We start from the raw sequence: 19,238 nt of genomic DNA, 5'->3' as shown, positions 1-19,238 counted from the left end.
AGGGCAGGATACACTGGGGACAGGACACCAGTCCATCGCAGGGTACATACACGCATGCGAGAGGATACAAGGTGGAGACGAGAATAAGTCAACAGAAAACGTATTCGGATTGTGTTATGTTGACGAAAGCACAAGTTGGTGAAAAACCGCGTCACCACAGAGAACATAGACTCCTCACAGACGGCACCCAGACTGGAATTGAACCCAAGACCTAGGAGCCGTATTCTTCAGTTAATCGTATTTTTTTATTTTGTTTTGCTGTAAGCCGTGTTGTGCGGAAGGCGTCTTCCACATACAATAGCTGTCATATTAACCTTAGTGATGTTCCGGGCGTTCCAGACTGCGTCCACAAAAATCTCTAACATACAATTCTCTGGCGAAGGCAGATAAGAAACTAAAACCAGAGGATGTACCACAATTTAAAGAGAATAAAGTACTGAGACGTATTATTCTCGTCTCAAGCCGAGGGACGCTCCAGTCAAAATAAAATGTGCAATTTTGCGCACAATTTTCTCGTCGTTTTAACCACCAGGGGGAGTAACTGTATAAACATCTACTGTACTCCCAATTAAGCTTGCAAAGACGAGAACACACCATCCATTTTCTCCCAATTTAGAGTCACGGGGAGACAGAGCCTATCCCAGCACCATAGTACAGTGTTTAGTATTGCTGCTTCACAATGCTGGAGCCCTAGGTTCAGTTCCTGGGCTGCTGTCTGCATGGAGCTTGTATGTTCTCCCCATGTTTGCATGGGTTTCCTCCCACAATCCTAAAACATAAGTTAATTGGCTTCTGGGAAAATTGGTCCTGGTGTCAATGCATATGTGCGTCTCTGCATCTGTGTTGGTCTGCCCAGCGATGGACTGGTGTTCCATTCCCATCTCATGCCCAGTTTGCTGGGATAGACCAAATGCTTATCTCATTTACGTCCAAGCTACCCAAACACCCCTGCCTACCTTCCCAAGTAACACACCTTTAGGTACTGCCCTTGCACTGCAGACCCTTTCTTACAAAGCACTAGTCTCTGGCAATTTTTCACATACCTGACGTCAACTGACAAAAGACCCCACAATGCAATACTGCTGGGCAAGATTAAAAAAAAATCAGAATCTGACTTCAGGAGCACATTTACTGTACCCTTTACAATCTGAGATCCAAAACTGGAAAACATTGCTCCCAATAAGCATTCTTAGCTGGTAATTTTAATGCTTAAATTCCATTTCTTCAAGCAAGAAAATGACTTTGTGGCATGTTTTCCTACTTGATGCTCACAATTGCAGCTCAATCCTAGGATGAAGTCTCTCGATGCCTGCTGTACACCACCAGTGATCAATATCAGGATTTTGACGGTCTGAGTAATTCTGCTCCCTGTCAGACTGTAGGCCTTTTGCCCAACAGTCATCAGTTTCAGCAGTACCTGCCAAGTGTACACCCAACCTTAGGAAAAGAGACGACAAGCTTTTGTTTTCAATCAATTTATTTCTTTTCAACTAATCCTGTTAACACTACACAATAAAAGAAAGATCTGTACAAAGAGAAAATGTTGCTGTTTTTTTTTTGGTAAGGTGTCCTCTAAAACAATTCATTGGTAAGCATGTATCACTTTTGTCAATCAAAGAAACTGCTTTACAAAAAATGCAATGGCAGTCCTACAAAATGACAACTTTCCTCCACTTACATATGCTTTAAAGTATATATACATACAGAGACAATTCAAACAAGTCAGTTAAGTAAAAAAAAAAGAAAAATACTGCATCATTCAGACAGAAGGCATTGCTATGACAATGTGGTCCTCTAACAGTTCCTTGCTCTGTGGCAAATATCTCATAACCTGTCTCTTTTAGTTATCCTTAACTAGGGCTTTTTTTATCTTAACTTGAAACGTTCCTCCAATGCTGGCTCAGATATAAAACAGCTCATAATGTTTTAATTGAAGTGTACAAGTTAGTTTCTTGCATACATTCAACATTATGATGAAGTCCAACCACTTTCTCTAAACCAGTGAGGCTATGACCCACTGCTTAAGGAAAACTCATGCTGCTGGCATGTACTCTTCCAAAAAAAAGCAGGTTGTGCTTTTTTTTTTAATTGATCTGTGCTGATACATTCTAACCTATATCTAAGTAGAAATGACATTCAATTAATATGTAAAATGTAAAGAAAATCAAAGTAACAAAAAAACTATACAAACATCCAGATGACTGGGTTCACAGCTGTTTTATATTTAGGTCTGTCAAGTTTCGTTGTCATAATTACACGATTCCCTGCGAGAAGCTTAAAAAAAAACCTGTACAAATGTGTTTTTCTAGAGCCAGTCATTTCCACCTTGCCAAGTCATGCAGTTTCATCACACACTCCTAGTGGGTACATTCAAATTGTCCCTTTAATAACAGCCCATTCAACCTGCAGTACCCCTGTACAATGGACAATGCTTTAAAATCATGCCGGTTTTACTCATTTTTGGTTTTCTTGTACAGTATATAGCATGGTATTAAAGGGTTTATATGCAAGTTCAAGACAATCAACAGTCTTACTTTGCCACTGATATTCTGCAGTTAATGGTAACACGTAAAACACTCCATAGGCATAACGTGCTGACTGTTCCTGGAGTGGCTTCAGAAAAACAGGTGGGCCTAATGGTCATGGATCAGTTTTTACCTATAGCAAGCACTAAACCCTGGTATGCTTATTCCATAGAGTTCAGTTAGGTATTCTACAGCATTAAAACAATCATTCAGTTGAAGAACTTCAATTGTCTTGATATATAGTATTCTGCATCCTGGGACAATGAAAAGAAAACTGTACAAACAACTGTAGTGCACTAAAATACAGAATCCAAAAATGAATTATCTACATAAAAAGTGACTATCGCAGAAGTTTATTTGAAAAAAAAATCCACGTTTCAAGGACCACGTACAAAAAAAGGCAGGGTTTTCTTAGCTGCTGCAGCAAAAACCATGGAGAAGTTTGACGGGTAATACAGAACGGTCACAGGAGCAGAGCTTCAGCGTTGGGGAATTGTACAAAAAAAAAATCAAAGAGTAAATCAAGAACGATTTCCTTTTTCTTAATGTGGGCCAGCAGAAAAAAAAAGTTGTGAAGTAATTCTTCCAGGGATTAAAACGTGGATAAACCATGGCACCAAACAGTTTGGAAAAATGTAAAAAGAAATTTAAAAAAAAGTACAGCAGCCATCTTGAGGTGAAAGCTGGTACCTACTGATTGACAGAGTTCTTCAAGAGACATCTGCAAAAGAAAATAAATGAAATGACAATCCAACAAGTTAAGGAATATCCAATGTTTTATATTAAATCTTGAAATGAACTGTTAGGAAAAGCATGAAACAGAAAATTAAAGATCTGCACTGGTTTCTAGAACAGATCACACAGATCTGGAAGAAAAGATAAAAGCAGATCACACTGCTTTTTAAAAACTGAAATGTTTGTATTTTCTGTTTTATATCATTTTATTTTGAAACCAACACTTAAGCCTGGTATACCCTTACAACCTCTTTACAGCACAGAAAAAGAGGACCTAAAGAAACATTCCCTTAACACACTGCCCTGTAATTTGACACTGTGAGCCCCTAAGATCCAATGGGAGAGGCAACTAGTCACCCACCCTCCCCAGCAAGGGCCAGAGGTCACTGTCTGAAGGCAATGCTACCCCACCCAACCCCAGCTCAGTCACCTGTGGATCCTGGTTCACAACCAGCTGAAGACACAGCAACTGCCTGCACTACACTGATCAGCCACACCTAACACTACCACCCAGGAAACACCAACATAATACCAACAGGATGCTCAGATAAAGGAGAAATAGAAGATACCATATATAGATAATATAGAAAATCACATCACGTCACTGATGAGTAGGAGGGCTGGTTTATTACTGCCCTTTTCTATACATCATGCCTAAGGTACCATCAACCACAGTGTTTTGTGTTCAGAGCCCAGCCACAGCAGATACAGACTGTCAAGACAGATGTGAGAAAGCAGAAACAAGGCAAAATTTAAAAAATAGAAAAGGTCTAAAACTAATACAGTTGGCAGTAATTTTTCTTAAAGGAGCTAAAACACATCTGACATTCAAAGATATAAACAATATGAAGCACATCATTTCTAACACTGTATATACTTACAACTTGCTGGCCTTGCCCCATATCGCCGCATTATCTGATCTTGTGTAAATTTCACAAAAGATTCATATTGTTCTAAAAATAAAGAAACATTATGCATTACTGCAGTGTAAGTACATGCATCAATTTTGTGCAATCCACTTCCTGAAGTGTCAAAAAAAGGACATCATACATTTAAAATACACAGCTAGAAGCAGTAAAACACTAAATTCCTGCCACCATACAAATCTGATTTTCAAGAGCAGGCATCACTAATTGCAGAGAAATTATCTTAACTGCCTGCTGAGAAGTATTATATAAATTGTACAGTTCAAATGTGCCAGACAGAACAGCTGTGTTAACTTTATAGCAAGTATTCACCTTTTATGCTAGATAAAAAACATCTAAATACAGCAACTGCTCTAAGTTTGATCCCATGCCTTACCTGCAAGTTTGGAGTTTAAGATCTGTTCGTACTCTTCACGAATCTTCTCCTCATGGTCTTTGAGAAGGCGTTCGCAGAGGAAGCTGACCTGTCGCAGTGTGAATGAGGGCTGGTCCTTCTTTACTGAGGAGGCACCTGTGCAGACAGGACATCGTTCCATCAGATCCCTAGCCAAAAGCTGCAACAAGCAGCTCTGGACCACTTGCCAGCTGGGATTTACCAAGGGACATTTTCCAGATACTCTGCATCATTCAAGGACAATAGATATAAAAAGATAAGCCAAGCGAATACCTGACACCAGGCAAATTATCTAAATTCAACCAAATTAATACGATTATAATTCACAAAAACTAAGGATTAAGAGAACCTCTTACTATACATTATCCAGTAATTTGAAGTCTGCCACTGGTTTTGAGAACTAGTGCAATCTCAAGTGATGATAAAGTCCAGCACGGTAAATGCAGTACCAATTTACACTGGATGATAAACTCAGGAAATGCTTTCACATGACCATTATCATTCATTTTGAGATAACATTCATAAAGGAATATTCCTTTACATATCCACGTTTAGTCCTTTTTTAAATTTCCTCCAATTCTCTTGAAAGAAGACCTCTCATTGGCTTCAAAACCATGCAAAGGCACCTTGTTCTATACTCCTACAACCCTTTGTGCAAAGAGCTTCCTCCTCAGTTTTAAATGAAGTGAGTTGAGCGTTGTCATGGAGATTATGCAATACTTGAATCAGGGCTCTGCTTAACCCTTGCTGTTCAAGACTAAGAGGTTTAGTTTTTAATGTATCATTCCTTTGAGACCAAAATGTATCTGGTTGCTCTTCTCTGGATTGATTACAGAGCAACAATATAGTTTCTATAACGTGGTAAACAAAACTGCACAGGATTCTACATCAGGTTTTACTAACGCATTGTAGAATATTAACAGAGCATGCCTTGATTACTAGCACTTAACTAAACTAGCAGCATTTATATCAATTGTGCAATTCAGAGAAGAAAACAGGAGTAGAGCATTCCTTTTAGTCTGAAAATGTATGATCAAATCTTTTTAGTCTTGAACAACTGACAATTTAAACAAAGTCAATCTACCAGGCTTCTTCAGAATCCACAGTGAAATACAAACCAGTGAACAGACTGGAAGCTATGGGCAAGTGCATTTAAACAGGAGAACAGAATATTTTTTACACACTGGTTATATAGATATTTGCGGGAGTCTGGAATAAGCTACTCAGCCATGTTGTTGATGGGTTCCTTCAAGACACTGCTGGATGAAGTCATCTGATCAATAAGCTACCAGTAAACGGAGAGGATAGAGAATAATGCAGTCTCCTCTTGTTTTCAAATGTTCTGTAATGCTCCTACAAGCGCAAGCAAAATCAGCTGTAAACCCACTGTCTGGAACAAAAGAAGAAAGGCAACAAGGCTTTTCAACAGGTTTTCTTCCAAACAAAACCTGCTGACCTACACAGTGTTCCCATACAGAACCCAGAGAGGCAGGCCCACCAAGTGGTGTTCCAGCCCTAATCTCTGTGCTCCAAGACCCTAAATGCTGAGATTGCTCTCACCTGTCTAACATGCAGGTTCTTGTCCGGTAGGCTCACAGTGATAAAAACAGTGAACACACTACCAGGTGTTTGTGTACAGCTTTGCATACTGGAGACTGAAATTTGTTGGTCACTCCACTTCACATAGTTTTTGGGATACAGTACTAATTGGCATCATAAATGGGTTCCTAATATTTTGGCCAAAAAAATGTATAACATTGCACTCAGGTGAAAAACGCAGTTTAATGCAGCCATTTCCAGTAACAATCACTGGGATCTCCAAATGTAATTCTATTACTTTCTCATGGCACTGCGAGAACTATACAAGCAGGGGAGCACAGTGCTTTTTCCTAGCACCCATTACATTCTGTTAAAAATAGCCTCTAGTTCAAAATATGCACTATCCATGCTGCCTTTGAAATAAAACTCAGCATGAAAATGTTTTTCTGTGCAAAGGGTAATTTAAAAAGTGCCACTTTTACTCACCGAGACCAATCACTTGACCAAGCAAAAAGACATTTCAGATATTAAAAATCACCAGTGTCAGACTGCAGTAGCATACTGAGTGCATGGAAACTCTAAACTGGATTCGACACCCAGCACATGTCCAAGCCCAGGGCTTAGCCAAATTCTAAAGCTTAATAACAGCTTCACTGGCCTTGTTTCAGACTGAAATAAGGCACCTGACACCTGGAAACAAATGAATACGCTTATCAAGAACTGGCTAATAAAATCTCTCCTGAAACTGCGCACCTTCAGTTTTGACAGCTGTGCAAGGTGCTGGGATGAAAAGGCGTAGCAGCTGATTAAAATCTGCACAAACAGGCCTTGAGGACTTCAGAAAAAACATCTGACTCTTGGCAAACCTTCGAGTCGCCACCAGGGTGGCCCGGATGACACGGGTCCCAAGTGTTAAGCCAGTGAATGTCTAACCTGGGGGCGAGCTGGGCGCGGGGAGGACCGTGGCGTGGGACGGCCCGTCACTGGAGCTGCAGCCCTCGCTCTGGTTGAAAGCGACTTCCAGCTGACGTCTCCTCTGGTAGCGGTTGTACTCCTGCTTGATGTTCTGAAAGATCTGTTCTGTAAAAAGCCGAGAGGAGAGACAGTATTTAGACAACCATGCATGTGGCGTTCTTGAAATGAGAGTAAGTGGTAATTCTCCCCATATAAGACACATATTTCGTACATATTTCATTAAGGGAATGTTTCTTTAGGTCCTCTTTTTCTTAATTTCGTCATTTATGTATAGTGGACGGCAATTTTTGTTGCGATCTTTAGAGGAAGGTTGTGGCTCACAATTCAATACAAGCAGTCATTTCTTCAACTTCAACATATCACACTAGATCAGCTCGCCTGAAACAACGGCATTTCACAAATAACCGCTCGCTGCATGTATGGTCATGTCAGATCCATACCACACAGGAGACAAACTCTGAGGGGTGGGGGCTGCTCACAAGGCCAAAACGGTGAAGTTGAACAATGGCTCTGGAGACGTGGTCTGAAAACAGACTTCTGCTCTCTGATCCAGACCCAACTCTCCACAATCCAGGCAGAGGCTGAAACGTTTACCAAACCTACTGCTTCTTGACCCCACAGAAAAACAAATTGGTCAGGTTTTAGTTGAGTATAAAAATGCCCTGAGGCAAATCTGATTTTAAAGTCTCATTTAACCAAATCATAAAGTCAGCTTAAGAAACCCAGAGTGGTCAAAACAACTTCAAAGTTAACATACTTCACATTGGACTTGGAATTTTATGCGAGGATTCATGCATGTGCAAATAAAGATTTCCAGAATATCATTAACTGCAAACACTGAAGATTCAGCAAATGACACTCTACAGCTTAAGAATAAGGACCTGAACTGCTTTTTGACCATTCCTAGAATAGCCTGACAGCTGAAATCAGGTCACAAAACAGTGCACCGTAAGAGCACCACTAAAATGTGTTTTAGAACATCAAAAAATAAGCTGAAAGTTCATTAATAATGCCACTGAACACACAGGATAAAAAGAGAAATAGAGGTCAGCCTACAACTCAAATTGTATAATAATTGTGGAAAGAAAAAAACAGCACAACTTTAAACAATTTACTACAATAACATTTTGGCACATTAAATACCGACAGCACTTTGGGACACATTAGGAAAGTAATCTGCTATAATGTAGGCTGCCAAAGCAAAACCAACAAAGCATAGAAATCACAGGGGTGGGGGCAGTGGAGCCTCTATCCTATTTACAAAGCACTGCCCTTCAGGGCAGCCCTGCTGCCTGTCAACAGATAGGCAAGTACGAGGACAGTGCAAAGAGATCCAACATCAATTAGAGCACATGGGACCTGCCACATTCAGGAACATGCAGCTCCAATCCACTGGACAGACACAGGACTGGGCAGCCTTACAACAGCCTGGACCTGCTGCCGGTCTCTGCATGAGAAGGTAAACTGCACCAACCACCCTAAAGCCCAGCACAACCGGAACTCATCTGTGAACAGCTGTCCTGCAGTAAGACTTTAAACCAGAGCACGTGCAGGCCTCATAACCAGGTGAGCGTATTGTCAAGATGGGTTGAGAGAACCACTGCCACAAAAAGCTGACTTTCTTCTACCTCCCTCCCTATTGAGCTTCTTTGAATACACTCAAGGATCTGAGCCGATTTTCAAATGCACTGCCGTTTACTACACAGAGTACGCGTAAAATATAACCAGCTGGCTGTACAGCAGGGATATTCATGTAGTTCGAAGGTAAAAGGCTCCTAAAGAAAAATGTGTCCGAAAGAAAACTTTCCCCAAGATTTGTTAATAAAGGTCAATGTCAATCTCCCAGGAAGTACAGCCAGGCCAGCTGATGGAAGCCCCCCCCCCCCCCCACTGTGACTACAGGCTGGACAAACTGGGTCACAACCACTTCCGTCACTGGAGAAAGCAGAAGCACAGAAGCAGAAGGAAAAGCGGACTGGTGGCGAACAGAGATTAGCTAGATAAATCAGACTGTATGTACGTACGCAGAGTGTCCAACTCATTACCCTTTCAGTGCTGAAGCATAATGGTGGGAGTTTAGAATTCAAAAGAGTTGAGGGACGCATTCTGTGTAGAAAGCCAGGCAATGATCACACAGCCACACAAAGGGTTAATCTTACTGGAAAATGGGCATTAGTAACTGCTCTATACACATTCACATAGATCAACCTGCACTCTTACGTCTACGCAGGACTCTAAAAGACACCTAAGAAAAAATAAAAGCCGACTATAAAAACAACATCCTTGCAACTTAAGAAAATCTTTGCAGTAATAGACATGTTATGATACCTATTTGAGGACATTTGTTTACAGCATAACTGTACTTGTACAAACATTTAGAACGACATCAAGTGTTTTATATTTCAACATTAGAATAGTGTACAATTTTGTTAATCATTTTATAGAAAATATATTGCTGCTTTGGAGATTAAGGGAATATCCTTTACTGCTGAACAGAAGAGTGCAAGGGGATCTGATACAAGTGTTTGAAACCCTCTGAGGTATCATCAGTCAACCCAGTAGACGTTTATGTGGAGGTGCCTTTAAAACCAAGAACAGGAGACACGTCTTAAGGCAAAGGGGATTGAGAGCATAGAACAAGCTACCCTGCCATGTTGGTGAAGCCAAAACTCTGCATCTCTCAAACACCTGAATAAGATCCTTGGATCATCAATCATCTACTATCAAAAACCCATGTCTTTAACTTGTGTTCAAATAGATCTGCACATACTAACAAAGGTAGTCAAAGATGTCTACCTAAATACAAGTCTTGATACTTATTACAAACTCCTATGCTTGGTACAAACACTACTCCACAGAAGCTGGTATTAAAATCATACCCAGAAAATTACATTCTGGCATCCCACTGGAAAAGACTGCTGTAGCATAATTGGTAGGTGTTGAGGATATGATTTCTTTCAATTTAGACATGTTGTAACCATATTTTTAAAAAGCCCTTTGGCTAGGTCGTAAGCTGTTCATTATTTTGATTTGATGTAGATTGCCAATATGCTTTTCCTTAAGAGTGACACAGGGCTAGAACATCTTTATTACAACTACTTTCAATTGCTGTAATTGAAATACGCTGGAAAATCATAGCAAGATGAAAGGATAGCACAACCTTCCATTAAACATTGTGATGATGAAACAGAGGAAACAGCTGGCACAGCTTGAGTCACTCCATCGGTAGAGAAGTAATACAAGGAACAGTGTGAAAAACTGGAGACCGGTGTTTCAGTTCACAGCCTTGTGAAGTGCAACTTTCAAACTAGATGCGTAGAGTGGCAAATTGTTCCGTGCTCAAATTTTAATTATGGTCTTCATAATCGTCCAGCCTTTCCCAAATCCAGGATAAAATGTTTATCACGAGCCGCGTATTGTATATTTGTGATGCTGTCAGGCAATGTTGCAGTGCTGTAAAACACTCTTATTTCATTGTGGCTTCTTGAACGCTCAGTTTTGCAGAGTAGATGTTAAGATGAATCAAAGCACCATGTCTGAGAAGGGGATACGGTTTCAACGGTCTTAAGGGCTGGAACGGAAGAAAGAAAAACCTGACAGCCTTCTGCCAGAGGCAACAAACTCATCTGTCATTATGATTTTTATTCTAGCATGCTCTGACTAGCACAAAGGGAATTAAAACTTGAATGCACTGCAGAATTGGCTTCGAGCAGGAACCTACTTTTTACATGCTTATCTCCATGAAATACTGCAGTCCATGTAAAACCTCCCGTTTTTCTTTTTGGGACATATTCTCCCAACAGCTTACTTGATTTGATCAGATTGTCCATTTAACATTCAACTACAAAAATCAAGTCTAGGAAAAGCGCAGTCTCTACAAAGGCCCGGATGAACCCAGTAGCATCAAGTCATTTGAAGGACTGCTCAGCTCCAGGTGCCATCCCCTTCCAACAAGAGAGACAGAGCTGCTGCAGGTGGTTCCTCCAGGGACTGCACTCTCAATGCCACCGAGCAGCATTGTGGCCTAGATAACACCAGACTGCAAACTGGCCATTAGCAGCTGCCACAAAATTTATGGGAGGAGGAAAAGCACACTGCTGTTTTCCCAACAGCAGGCACCAAGAGTTACGCGATTTAGGCACACCTTTTAATTAGTAGCTGATTAAAACGTTTCAATTAAAAATTTAAAACCAGAGGTGCAAAAAACATAGACCACTTAGCTACTGGGGAGTGAAGGCACCCCTGCCACATCAAGTACTTTTTTCATGGTCTTCACACAAGATCTGCACTTTTATACAAAAGACCGCTCAGAGTGGATGACGCATAACGAGGCTCGGTCGAGCTCATTCGAAGCGTGAATAGGCCCAATCTCATTTCTGTAAAAGGTTAGTGCTGCACAGAGCTCTCTCACCACAGCAAAGGTATCAGTTCTTGTCAGCAACTCGTCTCCATGGAAACTGTAGCAATATACACAGCAGCCATTAACACACCTCTGCTAATCATAGCATTAGCTGTAGCTTGCAACTTGTCATTTTTATTAAACAAGCCATATTTCACATCACAGTCAACAAGCTAGGTGGCTATTTGTTCAGCAAATGGAACTTGGCTAATACAATGAAACCCATTCAGATCAAGGGCAGCCCGAGGCAGGACCGAGCACATGGCTGCTCTCCTCCTGGACAGGACACCAGTCTAACGCTGGGCAACAATCACATCTGGCTGTCCGAGTACATAAATGTATAGCCTATACTAAAAAGGCTACGAATCATTTGGTTTTGTCATTTAAACCAAGGTTTTCACATTTGCGATTACAAAAACAGCAAATCAGGTCATTCCTGGTTTATGTGTCATACAGCTCATCCATTGTCTTGGACAGGTAGGAACTGCCTTTCACTGAACCTTGCTAAACTGCATCAACCTCCAGAAACCTAAAGCAAGTTCAAAGTCACTGGCAGTGTGCAATAGTGGCTCGGATTCTGGATCATGAACTGAAAGGTAGTGAGTTCAAACTGCATATGTGTGATACAGCTGTTGTCCCCCTGGGTTAAAGAAAATGAAGTAAAATACAGGCTTGCATAAAGGAGTATGAATGTAAAGCACTGCCATGAAACCATCAGCCAAAAAAGTAATTAAAATAAGGAAGTTAAATACCACTTGGTTAACAAGTGAAAAAAAAAAAACATTGCCTCACACCCCATTTCTGTTTTGAAAGCAAATCTACAAGCATCACACTTGCACAATACTATTACTGTAGAACAGCTAGTTGCCAAATATTTCCTAAAATAAGTTAAAAAGGATACAACATGCTGGCACATGCAAAATATTTTCCAGCAAGTAACCGTTCCAACTTTCAAATCCACCTGCAGGAAAAGGCATTCTGTAAGGCTGGCCTCCCAACACAAGAGCAGAGAATGACTGACTTGCATCAGATGGTGCAAACTAAACTGCCTTATTCCTTGTACTCAACGATAGCTGTAAGAGAAAGAGCAGTAAAGCAAACCACAATACCATAAGTGTGTACACGGGAACCTAGATACTGTAGAAACGATTAAAAGGAAATGCAACCATGTCACCTCTTCCACTCTACATGTTAAAAACCCCAAATACCCAATACCTAGATGCACTAAGCATTAAAGACAGTTTCCATGCTTTTCATGCTCCATGTTCAAGATGTGAACACAAAGTCAACTGCAGTGAAGTCGACTGGCTCCTGCCCCTATCCTGATCACAGTGTAGGAGTGCAACACATTAGCAGAACAGATCTTATCAGCCGTGGGTTTGGAAAATGCCACGTTTTTTCATGAAAATTTTACTATAGCCTTCATCTGCAACAAAGGTTAAATTACCTTAACATGAAAGGGAGGTGTTCAGCATTGCAATTCTAGTACTAAAGCAGGAAAGTTGTTTTTTGCAGTTTAATTTGGTAATAGTTATGCTTTAATGTGCAGATTTTCACTGAAACACCCTGCAAACTAATCCTTTACACAGGCCACTTCTCACCATGGAAGGTGGAAATGGTCAAATATTGAAAAGTTCTGACCTGAAGCACGCAGGCAAGAATTAAAGGTTCTTTTGATTAATACACCTGAGTCCAAAGGAGAGGAGGGGGACTTTAAAGCACACTGGTTATACACATTAATCACTCAGGACATTAAAGCACTAGACAATGAAAAAAAAAACAAATACAAAGAAATTAATCCTAAACCACTATTATGTCAGAACTCAGAAGGATGAGCTTTTTCTTTGCCTGAAGTCCTGTCTTCTCTATCACATTATTAAACCACACATTTTTTCCCAGCAGCCAAGGGTGTGCAGATACTGAAGAGCATATTTAATATAAAAAACAACTTTTCTAACAGGAGCTGTGGACTGCGTAAACAGACATGGGATTATCTCCTGACTGTTACCTTACTGCATAGAAGTGTTGTGGAAATATCCGTTTCCTGTTCTACTTCATTTTCACAACTTGTATCAGCCTCATGTTCACACATCCCAAAGCCAATCAAACCACTGGCACTCAGAGCATCTTTCCAACTTAAAGGATGTGTGATGGGTTTATTGTGAAAAATGACCCTCGCAACAAGAAAAAAAAATACATCACCACTAAGGCAGATTTCTCACCTTAGGACTTTCATTCAGTCATCTGTTCTAAAACACAATGTGGAAAATAAAGTAGAACATCAAGGGACACTTTCAATAACTACTAGCAAGTCTGTCTTCTACCGTTTAGAGGCCTAACTGGCTTTTTTGGTTTATAGTATGCTACTAATCCAAAGAGCCTTATGGATTGCCAGGGAATCTGCTTCAGCAGAATAACAGGATACTTTGTTACAGACACCTACAACCCTAAATGTAAAGACATCTCTGCCATTCATCATCCTACATGTAGATCCTCTCCATTTCCATGCTCACTTTCAATGACACCAATGCATGTTATACTAAGTCATGTTTTTCCAAATAAAACTAGCAAACTAAACATTGTCAATACTGTCTCAAGACACAAGGCCAAGCATAGCATGGACCAGCAAACACTTTCAAACTTTACTTCTACTATGTAAAACTATCAACAGTAAACAAAGCCCTCATTTTCAGCATGGTTTACCAACCACAAAACTACAGCTAACTGTCAAAAAAGAGCTTGTAACAGCTAGACTGTTTACACAACATAGGCCAAAACAAGGCTTCAAATTTCTTTACAAACCATGTTAAAAGGTACAGTGCAGCAAAACAATATTGCTGCATGTGTCAAAGAATATATCAGGCTATACTCTTCATCGCTATCCCTTCCACTGACAGTGCAGTGTGTGACAGCTTGAATTATCTTCACTGGCAGCTCCTTCCCTGCAGTTTATTTCACACAAGACTCAGTAGTGGCCTTTATTACAAAACAGTTAAACACGTCAAGGAGCGGCTATCAAGCAGCAAAGTAACTGTGCTCTCAAAATGGTCAGTCAATATTGTGCCATGCATGACTCTCCTTTGCCATGAAGAAACTGCAGATGCACTGTGATCCAACCCAAAACTTGACTACAGCTGGATTTAAACAAATGTTCTGACCAAAAATAAACTACAAGAGACACTTACAGATGCATTTCAGCACTAGAAATTCAGTTGGGAAGACTGAAAAAACAAGGCGCCTTCTATTAAGGTAACACCTGAACAAGATGGTTAGTCCACAGAGACTATTATGTAAAACAAACACACAAAAGAGGGTCACAATAAGTGACAGTTTGCACACACAGCAATGCTTTTGCTGTGCTGACACGGCCAGCTGTTCTAATATTTGGTTTACATCATATATTTGGATTTTTAACTACTTCATAGCATACCAATTAAAAATTCCTGCTCCAAGTTAAACCTTTCTCTGACTCCGACGACTAAGAGGTGACATTTTTCTCATTACAAAAGTAATTGTCTCAGCATGAGGATCTGTATCATACCAAGAAGGCCGTGCTTCCCGTTTTATTTGTAAAAAATCATCCTAGTCTCTCACTGAAGTTCTAACTGGTGATCTTGTCTAATAGATGTGTCTTTCACAAAATACACATGGAAAAAAAAAGACATGCAGAACTGAAAACGCAGACTTGGCCTCAGATTTATACGAATCCTCTGCAGTACGATGACCGCAAACTAAAGGCTTTGCTTAGTCCAAATCTACAGGATGTCCGACAGAGCTCTGTTATACTAACAGATGAGAGTTCAACCCTGCTCCTGGAGAGAAAAGGTTTTCTTTTTCCAGATGAGCTCTGAATGTCTCTACTGGATCAGCAAGTGTGCTTTCCAGATCTCTGCACATTGACCTGTATATTCATTAAGCCTGGATACCCCCAAACTAGGCGCTATGAACTGTGCTATGAGCTCAGTCCAAAAGAGACACCTCAGCTGCATTTTAATTTGCTCTCAAGATGCCTTTAATTCTGCTTTACAGGGTATTAAAAGTTTTAAAGCTCCTTAAATAAGCAACTTTACAGAACACATAGAAACCAATAACCCTAATTAACACTGAAGGAGAAAATCGGACACTTCCATAAACAGTTACAGTCCTGAAATACTTAAAAGAAGTCATTCATTTGAGATCTTTTAGGTTGAAATAAGCATTTACCAAACTTGCCAAACCTCTTAGCAGTGGGAGTCAAGTGCAATTTATTTTCCAGGATTTCAACATTAAAACCCAAGTAATTATCTCTTACAGCAGAGCTATAGCTCAAGAGGCCTCCAGTCTATTGAATTCTCACAGGAGGTTGCTTTTTATAGCGTGTGGGCAATGAGGTAGAAAAAACACCAACGAACAATGCAGTGGCAGTAGAAATCCAAAGTAAGGCGATACTGACAAACAGCTACGCCGCTATCAGAACACCAGACAATTTGGTAACAGGAAAAGCAAGAGTCTTGTGATTAGCTAGTCACAAACCTCCCGTGTGTTGGATTAAGACATGTACAGCCTTGGGAGCCGGGTGCCGATAATTCACAGAAACATTTCACCACAGCTTTAACCGCTAACAGGATCCAGGGCAGCTCGTTTTAAAAGCCGAGGGACTCTCGGTTCGCCGAGCAATGGCGTTCAAGATAAAACCTTCGGTTTTAGCAAGGGGAGGGTGGTGTACAGAACAAAAGTGCCAGCTCTTTTATTTTTTTTTCTGTCTCCCGTGGCCGTCGCGATTCCTTCACGACACAGCCGGCTCTTGAAATGGTCCGAATTTCAAGTGCGACACTCGGCGAGCGAGCGAGCGAGCGCACCAGGAAGCGGGAGAGACCCACTCCTGCCCCCCCCCTCCCCACCAGGCCCCGCCGACACCCAGGCAGGAGCGCTCGGCCGCGGCAGGGGCTCCGTCTGCGAGCCGTTAAGACACGGGCGGACAAACCGGGGGCAGCGGCGCTTTCACATGCCGTTCGGGCATGTGGACTTCCTAGTGCAAGCTTTCACTTGCGAGTCCTATGTAGGTTAAAAAAAAAACACATGACGATCCGTTTTAACCAGATTGTCTCGGGCTGAGAGACGGGAATTTTTTTTTTGTGTTTTCCTGCACGGAGGGGGGGGGGGGAGCCCGACAGTGCAGATTTCCCAAATCCGGACGCCTTGGGTCGCTTTCACTTTTGAAATACGCCGGAACTGGAGGTTTGAACCAAAACAACCGAGGGAAAGGCATCGCGGTTTTAAGTTTCAAGCCCGGTGCTCCCACCCCCTCGACTGGAAAAGTGCACACAGCAGCCCGACTGAGGGGGCTCAGGGCGCGGGGGTGGGCAGAGCTGCTCCGGGGCCCGCGATCAGCTCACTCGGGTTTTTTCCCTCCCTTCACCCGCCAACACCTGCCAGGAAAACTGCCAACTCCCCGCCGTGCCCCATTAAATGCAAAGCGCGATCTTTTCCCGGTTCGGGTTCTTCTCTCTGGGCTGCGCCTTCTTTCCCATCTCTCCCAGATGACTTCCCAGCTGGAGGGGAGAGGAGGGAGGGAGAGAGAGGAGGAGGAGGAGGACGAGGAGGGGGGGGGGGTGAGGGAGCGAAATCTCGCCAGACTGATCAATCACAGCTTGTGCACCGAGCCAAGGCAGACGAGGCGATCGCCGGGCAGGGCTCGGCTCGGGAGTGTGCGGGCATGGCTCGCCGCTTCAGCCGAGAGCGTTGACAGAGACCCGCGTACACCGTACACGACCCCCGCCTCGCCCCCCACCCCCATCGCCATTTCACTTTACCCTCCCCCTCCCGCGATTTCTTTCCACCCAAATACACCCCTCCCGCATCCTACCTGGGGTAAGCCTGTGCTCTCCTCCCATCGGCTGAGGCGGTATCGAGTGCTGCGGGCTGTCCGTAGCCGCCCGGAGGTTGCACCTCTGCGGGGACGGAGTGGCCGGGCTGCCCGGCAGCGGGTTGCACCTCCGTCGCTTCGGGGACTGGGGGCTGAGCAAGGCCTCGAACTCCATCGACCGCTTTAATGTAGCTCCACACGCCATGGTTGCCGAAGAAATGAGGAGCAGGTCACACCAACTCAAAACACAAAAAGTGTTTTATTTCTTTAGTTTTTTTTTTGTTTAAAAAAAAAGAACCCCCGGCAATAAAAACAAATATTCCCACTAACCCCCTCCGTCTGTCTTCCCCTTACAGCCGACAATGGCGTCTCCGGCCGGGCTGCTGTGCCAACTGCCGAGCCTCAGACAAAATTCAGCTACGTCACAATGGAGGACGGAGCCACTCCTGGGAGAAGGGGTTATCAAAACCTTTAACGAAGCGAAAGTTTGACCTCTGTGCAAGCATTTAAACTGCTAGTCTAAAATATCGTTTTATTTTCCTCTAATGACTAAACACGAATACGCATTTTCAAAATAAAGGGTACAAAATGCTAACATTAAAAAGTTTAGGTTATCGATCACACCCCTGAGGGAAGTGTCTGTTGTTTAGTGGACAAACTCCACACTGTAGCTGTGGAGACAGAGTATTTTGGGGGAGATCAGCCGGTGAGGTGATTCATTAATGTAGTGCAGTAGTTTTTCATTGACATAGTTTGAAGTTCATTTTATTTATTTTGTGAATTGTATTAATGTTAAGACTTAAATCTCCTCTTATGGATTTTATACGGTTTTCTTTTTCAGAGGGCAGTTTGTTTTTTGACTGTTAGCCAAAGTAGCATATTTCCTCTGTTTGCAACCGACATGAGCCAACATCTTGAGCCAGTGCACAAATGAGAACATGTATAGTTTTTACTTGGCTAGTAAATGTTACCTAAGTATTATTATTTAATTATTGTGTACCAATAAAGTTTGCATTAACTTTCAATTAAGGAACAGCTTCTTTCCAGTTGTACTATCCGGTTGTACTATCTCCATGTCCTTCTTGCCTCGACGACGCAAGAGTTCATTTTTGTCTGTACTTCATGAGAGGTTAAATGTTACGTCATTGTACCGACTTTTCACGAATATTTCCGAGCGCGCACGAATGTCGATGTGTCAGCTCGGGTTTGAGCTCGTGTGCTCCAGTCGCAAGAACGACAACACTGTCCCACTCAAAGAAAGAAAAAGTCTTAATGAATAGACATTTAACATAGATCCACGGTAGCTCATAAAAGCAATCCACACACTCTGCTAAATATTTTCTCCACATCCCGGAAGCATAATTGATTGGGGGCCAGGAATGTATTGATGTTTCTTGCTGGGGTTTGTTTATATGCCAGCAGCCATATCACCCTGCAACTCACAACTGGCAGCCAACTGAAGTTAAGCAAGTGTGAGCTTGGCCAGTACCTGGATGGAGACCTCCTGGGAAAAACTAAGGGTGCTGCTGAAAAGAGGTGTTAGTGGGGCCAGCAGGAGACGCTCATCCTGCGGTCTATGTGGGTCCTAATACCCCAGTATAGTGACAGGGACACTATACTGTAAAAAGGTGCCGTCCTTTGACTGAGATACAAAATCATGGTCCTGAGTCTCTGTGGTCATTAAAAATCCCAGGGTGTTTCTTGAAAATAGTAGGGGTGTTGGTAAGGGTCAAATTTCACATTGGCCCTTACCAGTCATGGCCTCCTAATCATCCCCTATCTATGGATTGGCTTCATTACTCTGTTCTCCTCTCCACTAATAGCTGATGTGTGGTGAGTGATCTGGAGCACTATGGCTGTCGTCGCATCATCCAGGTGGTGCTATACATTGGTGGTGGTG

General features: G+C 42.1%; 1 protein-coding gene across 1 annotated transcript; it reads right to left on the bottom strand.

Annotated features, from left to right (window-relative positions):
- Window positions 1-1,459: 1,459 nt before the first annotated feature.
- Window positions 1,460-17,733, bottom strand: akirin1 (akirin 1). Its single transcript, XM_015349178.2, has 5 exons — window positions 17,339-17,733; window positions 7,053-7,199; window positions 4,563-4,697; window positions 4,142-4,213; window positions 1,460-3,246 (listed from the first exon to the last, which is right to left on the bottom strand). Exons 1-5 carry the CDS (start codon window positions 17,541-17,543, stop codon window positions 3,236-3,238), a joined length of 570 nt encoding a protein of 189 aa, XP_015204664.1. The 5' UTR covers window positions 17,544-17,733; the 3' UTR covers window positions 1,460-3,235.
- Window positions 17,734-19,238: the final 1,505 nt, after the last annotated feature.

The sequence above is a fragment of the Lepisosteus oculatus genome, chromosome 11 (assembly GCF_040954835.1).
Source record: "Lepisosteus oculatus isolate fLepOcu1 chromosome 11, fLepOcu1.hap2, whole genome shotgun sequence".
NCBI lineage: Eukaryota > Metazoa > Chordata > Actinopteri > Semionotiformes > Lepisosteidae > Lepisosteus > Lepisosteus oculatus.
The sequence above is the reverse complement of the archived record's forward strand: the minus strand, read 5'-3'. Positions and strand labels throughout refer to the sequence as shown.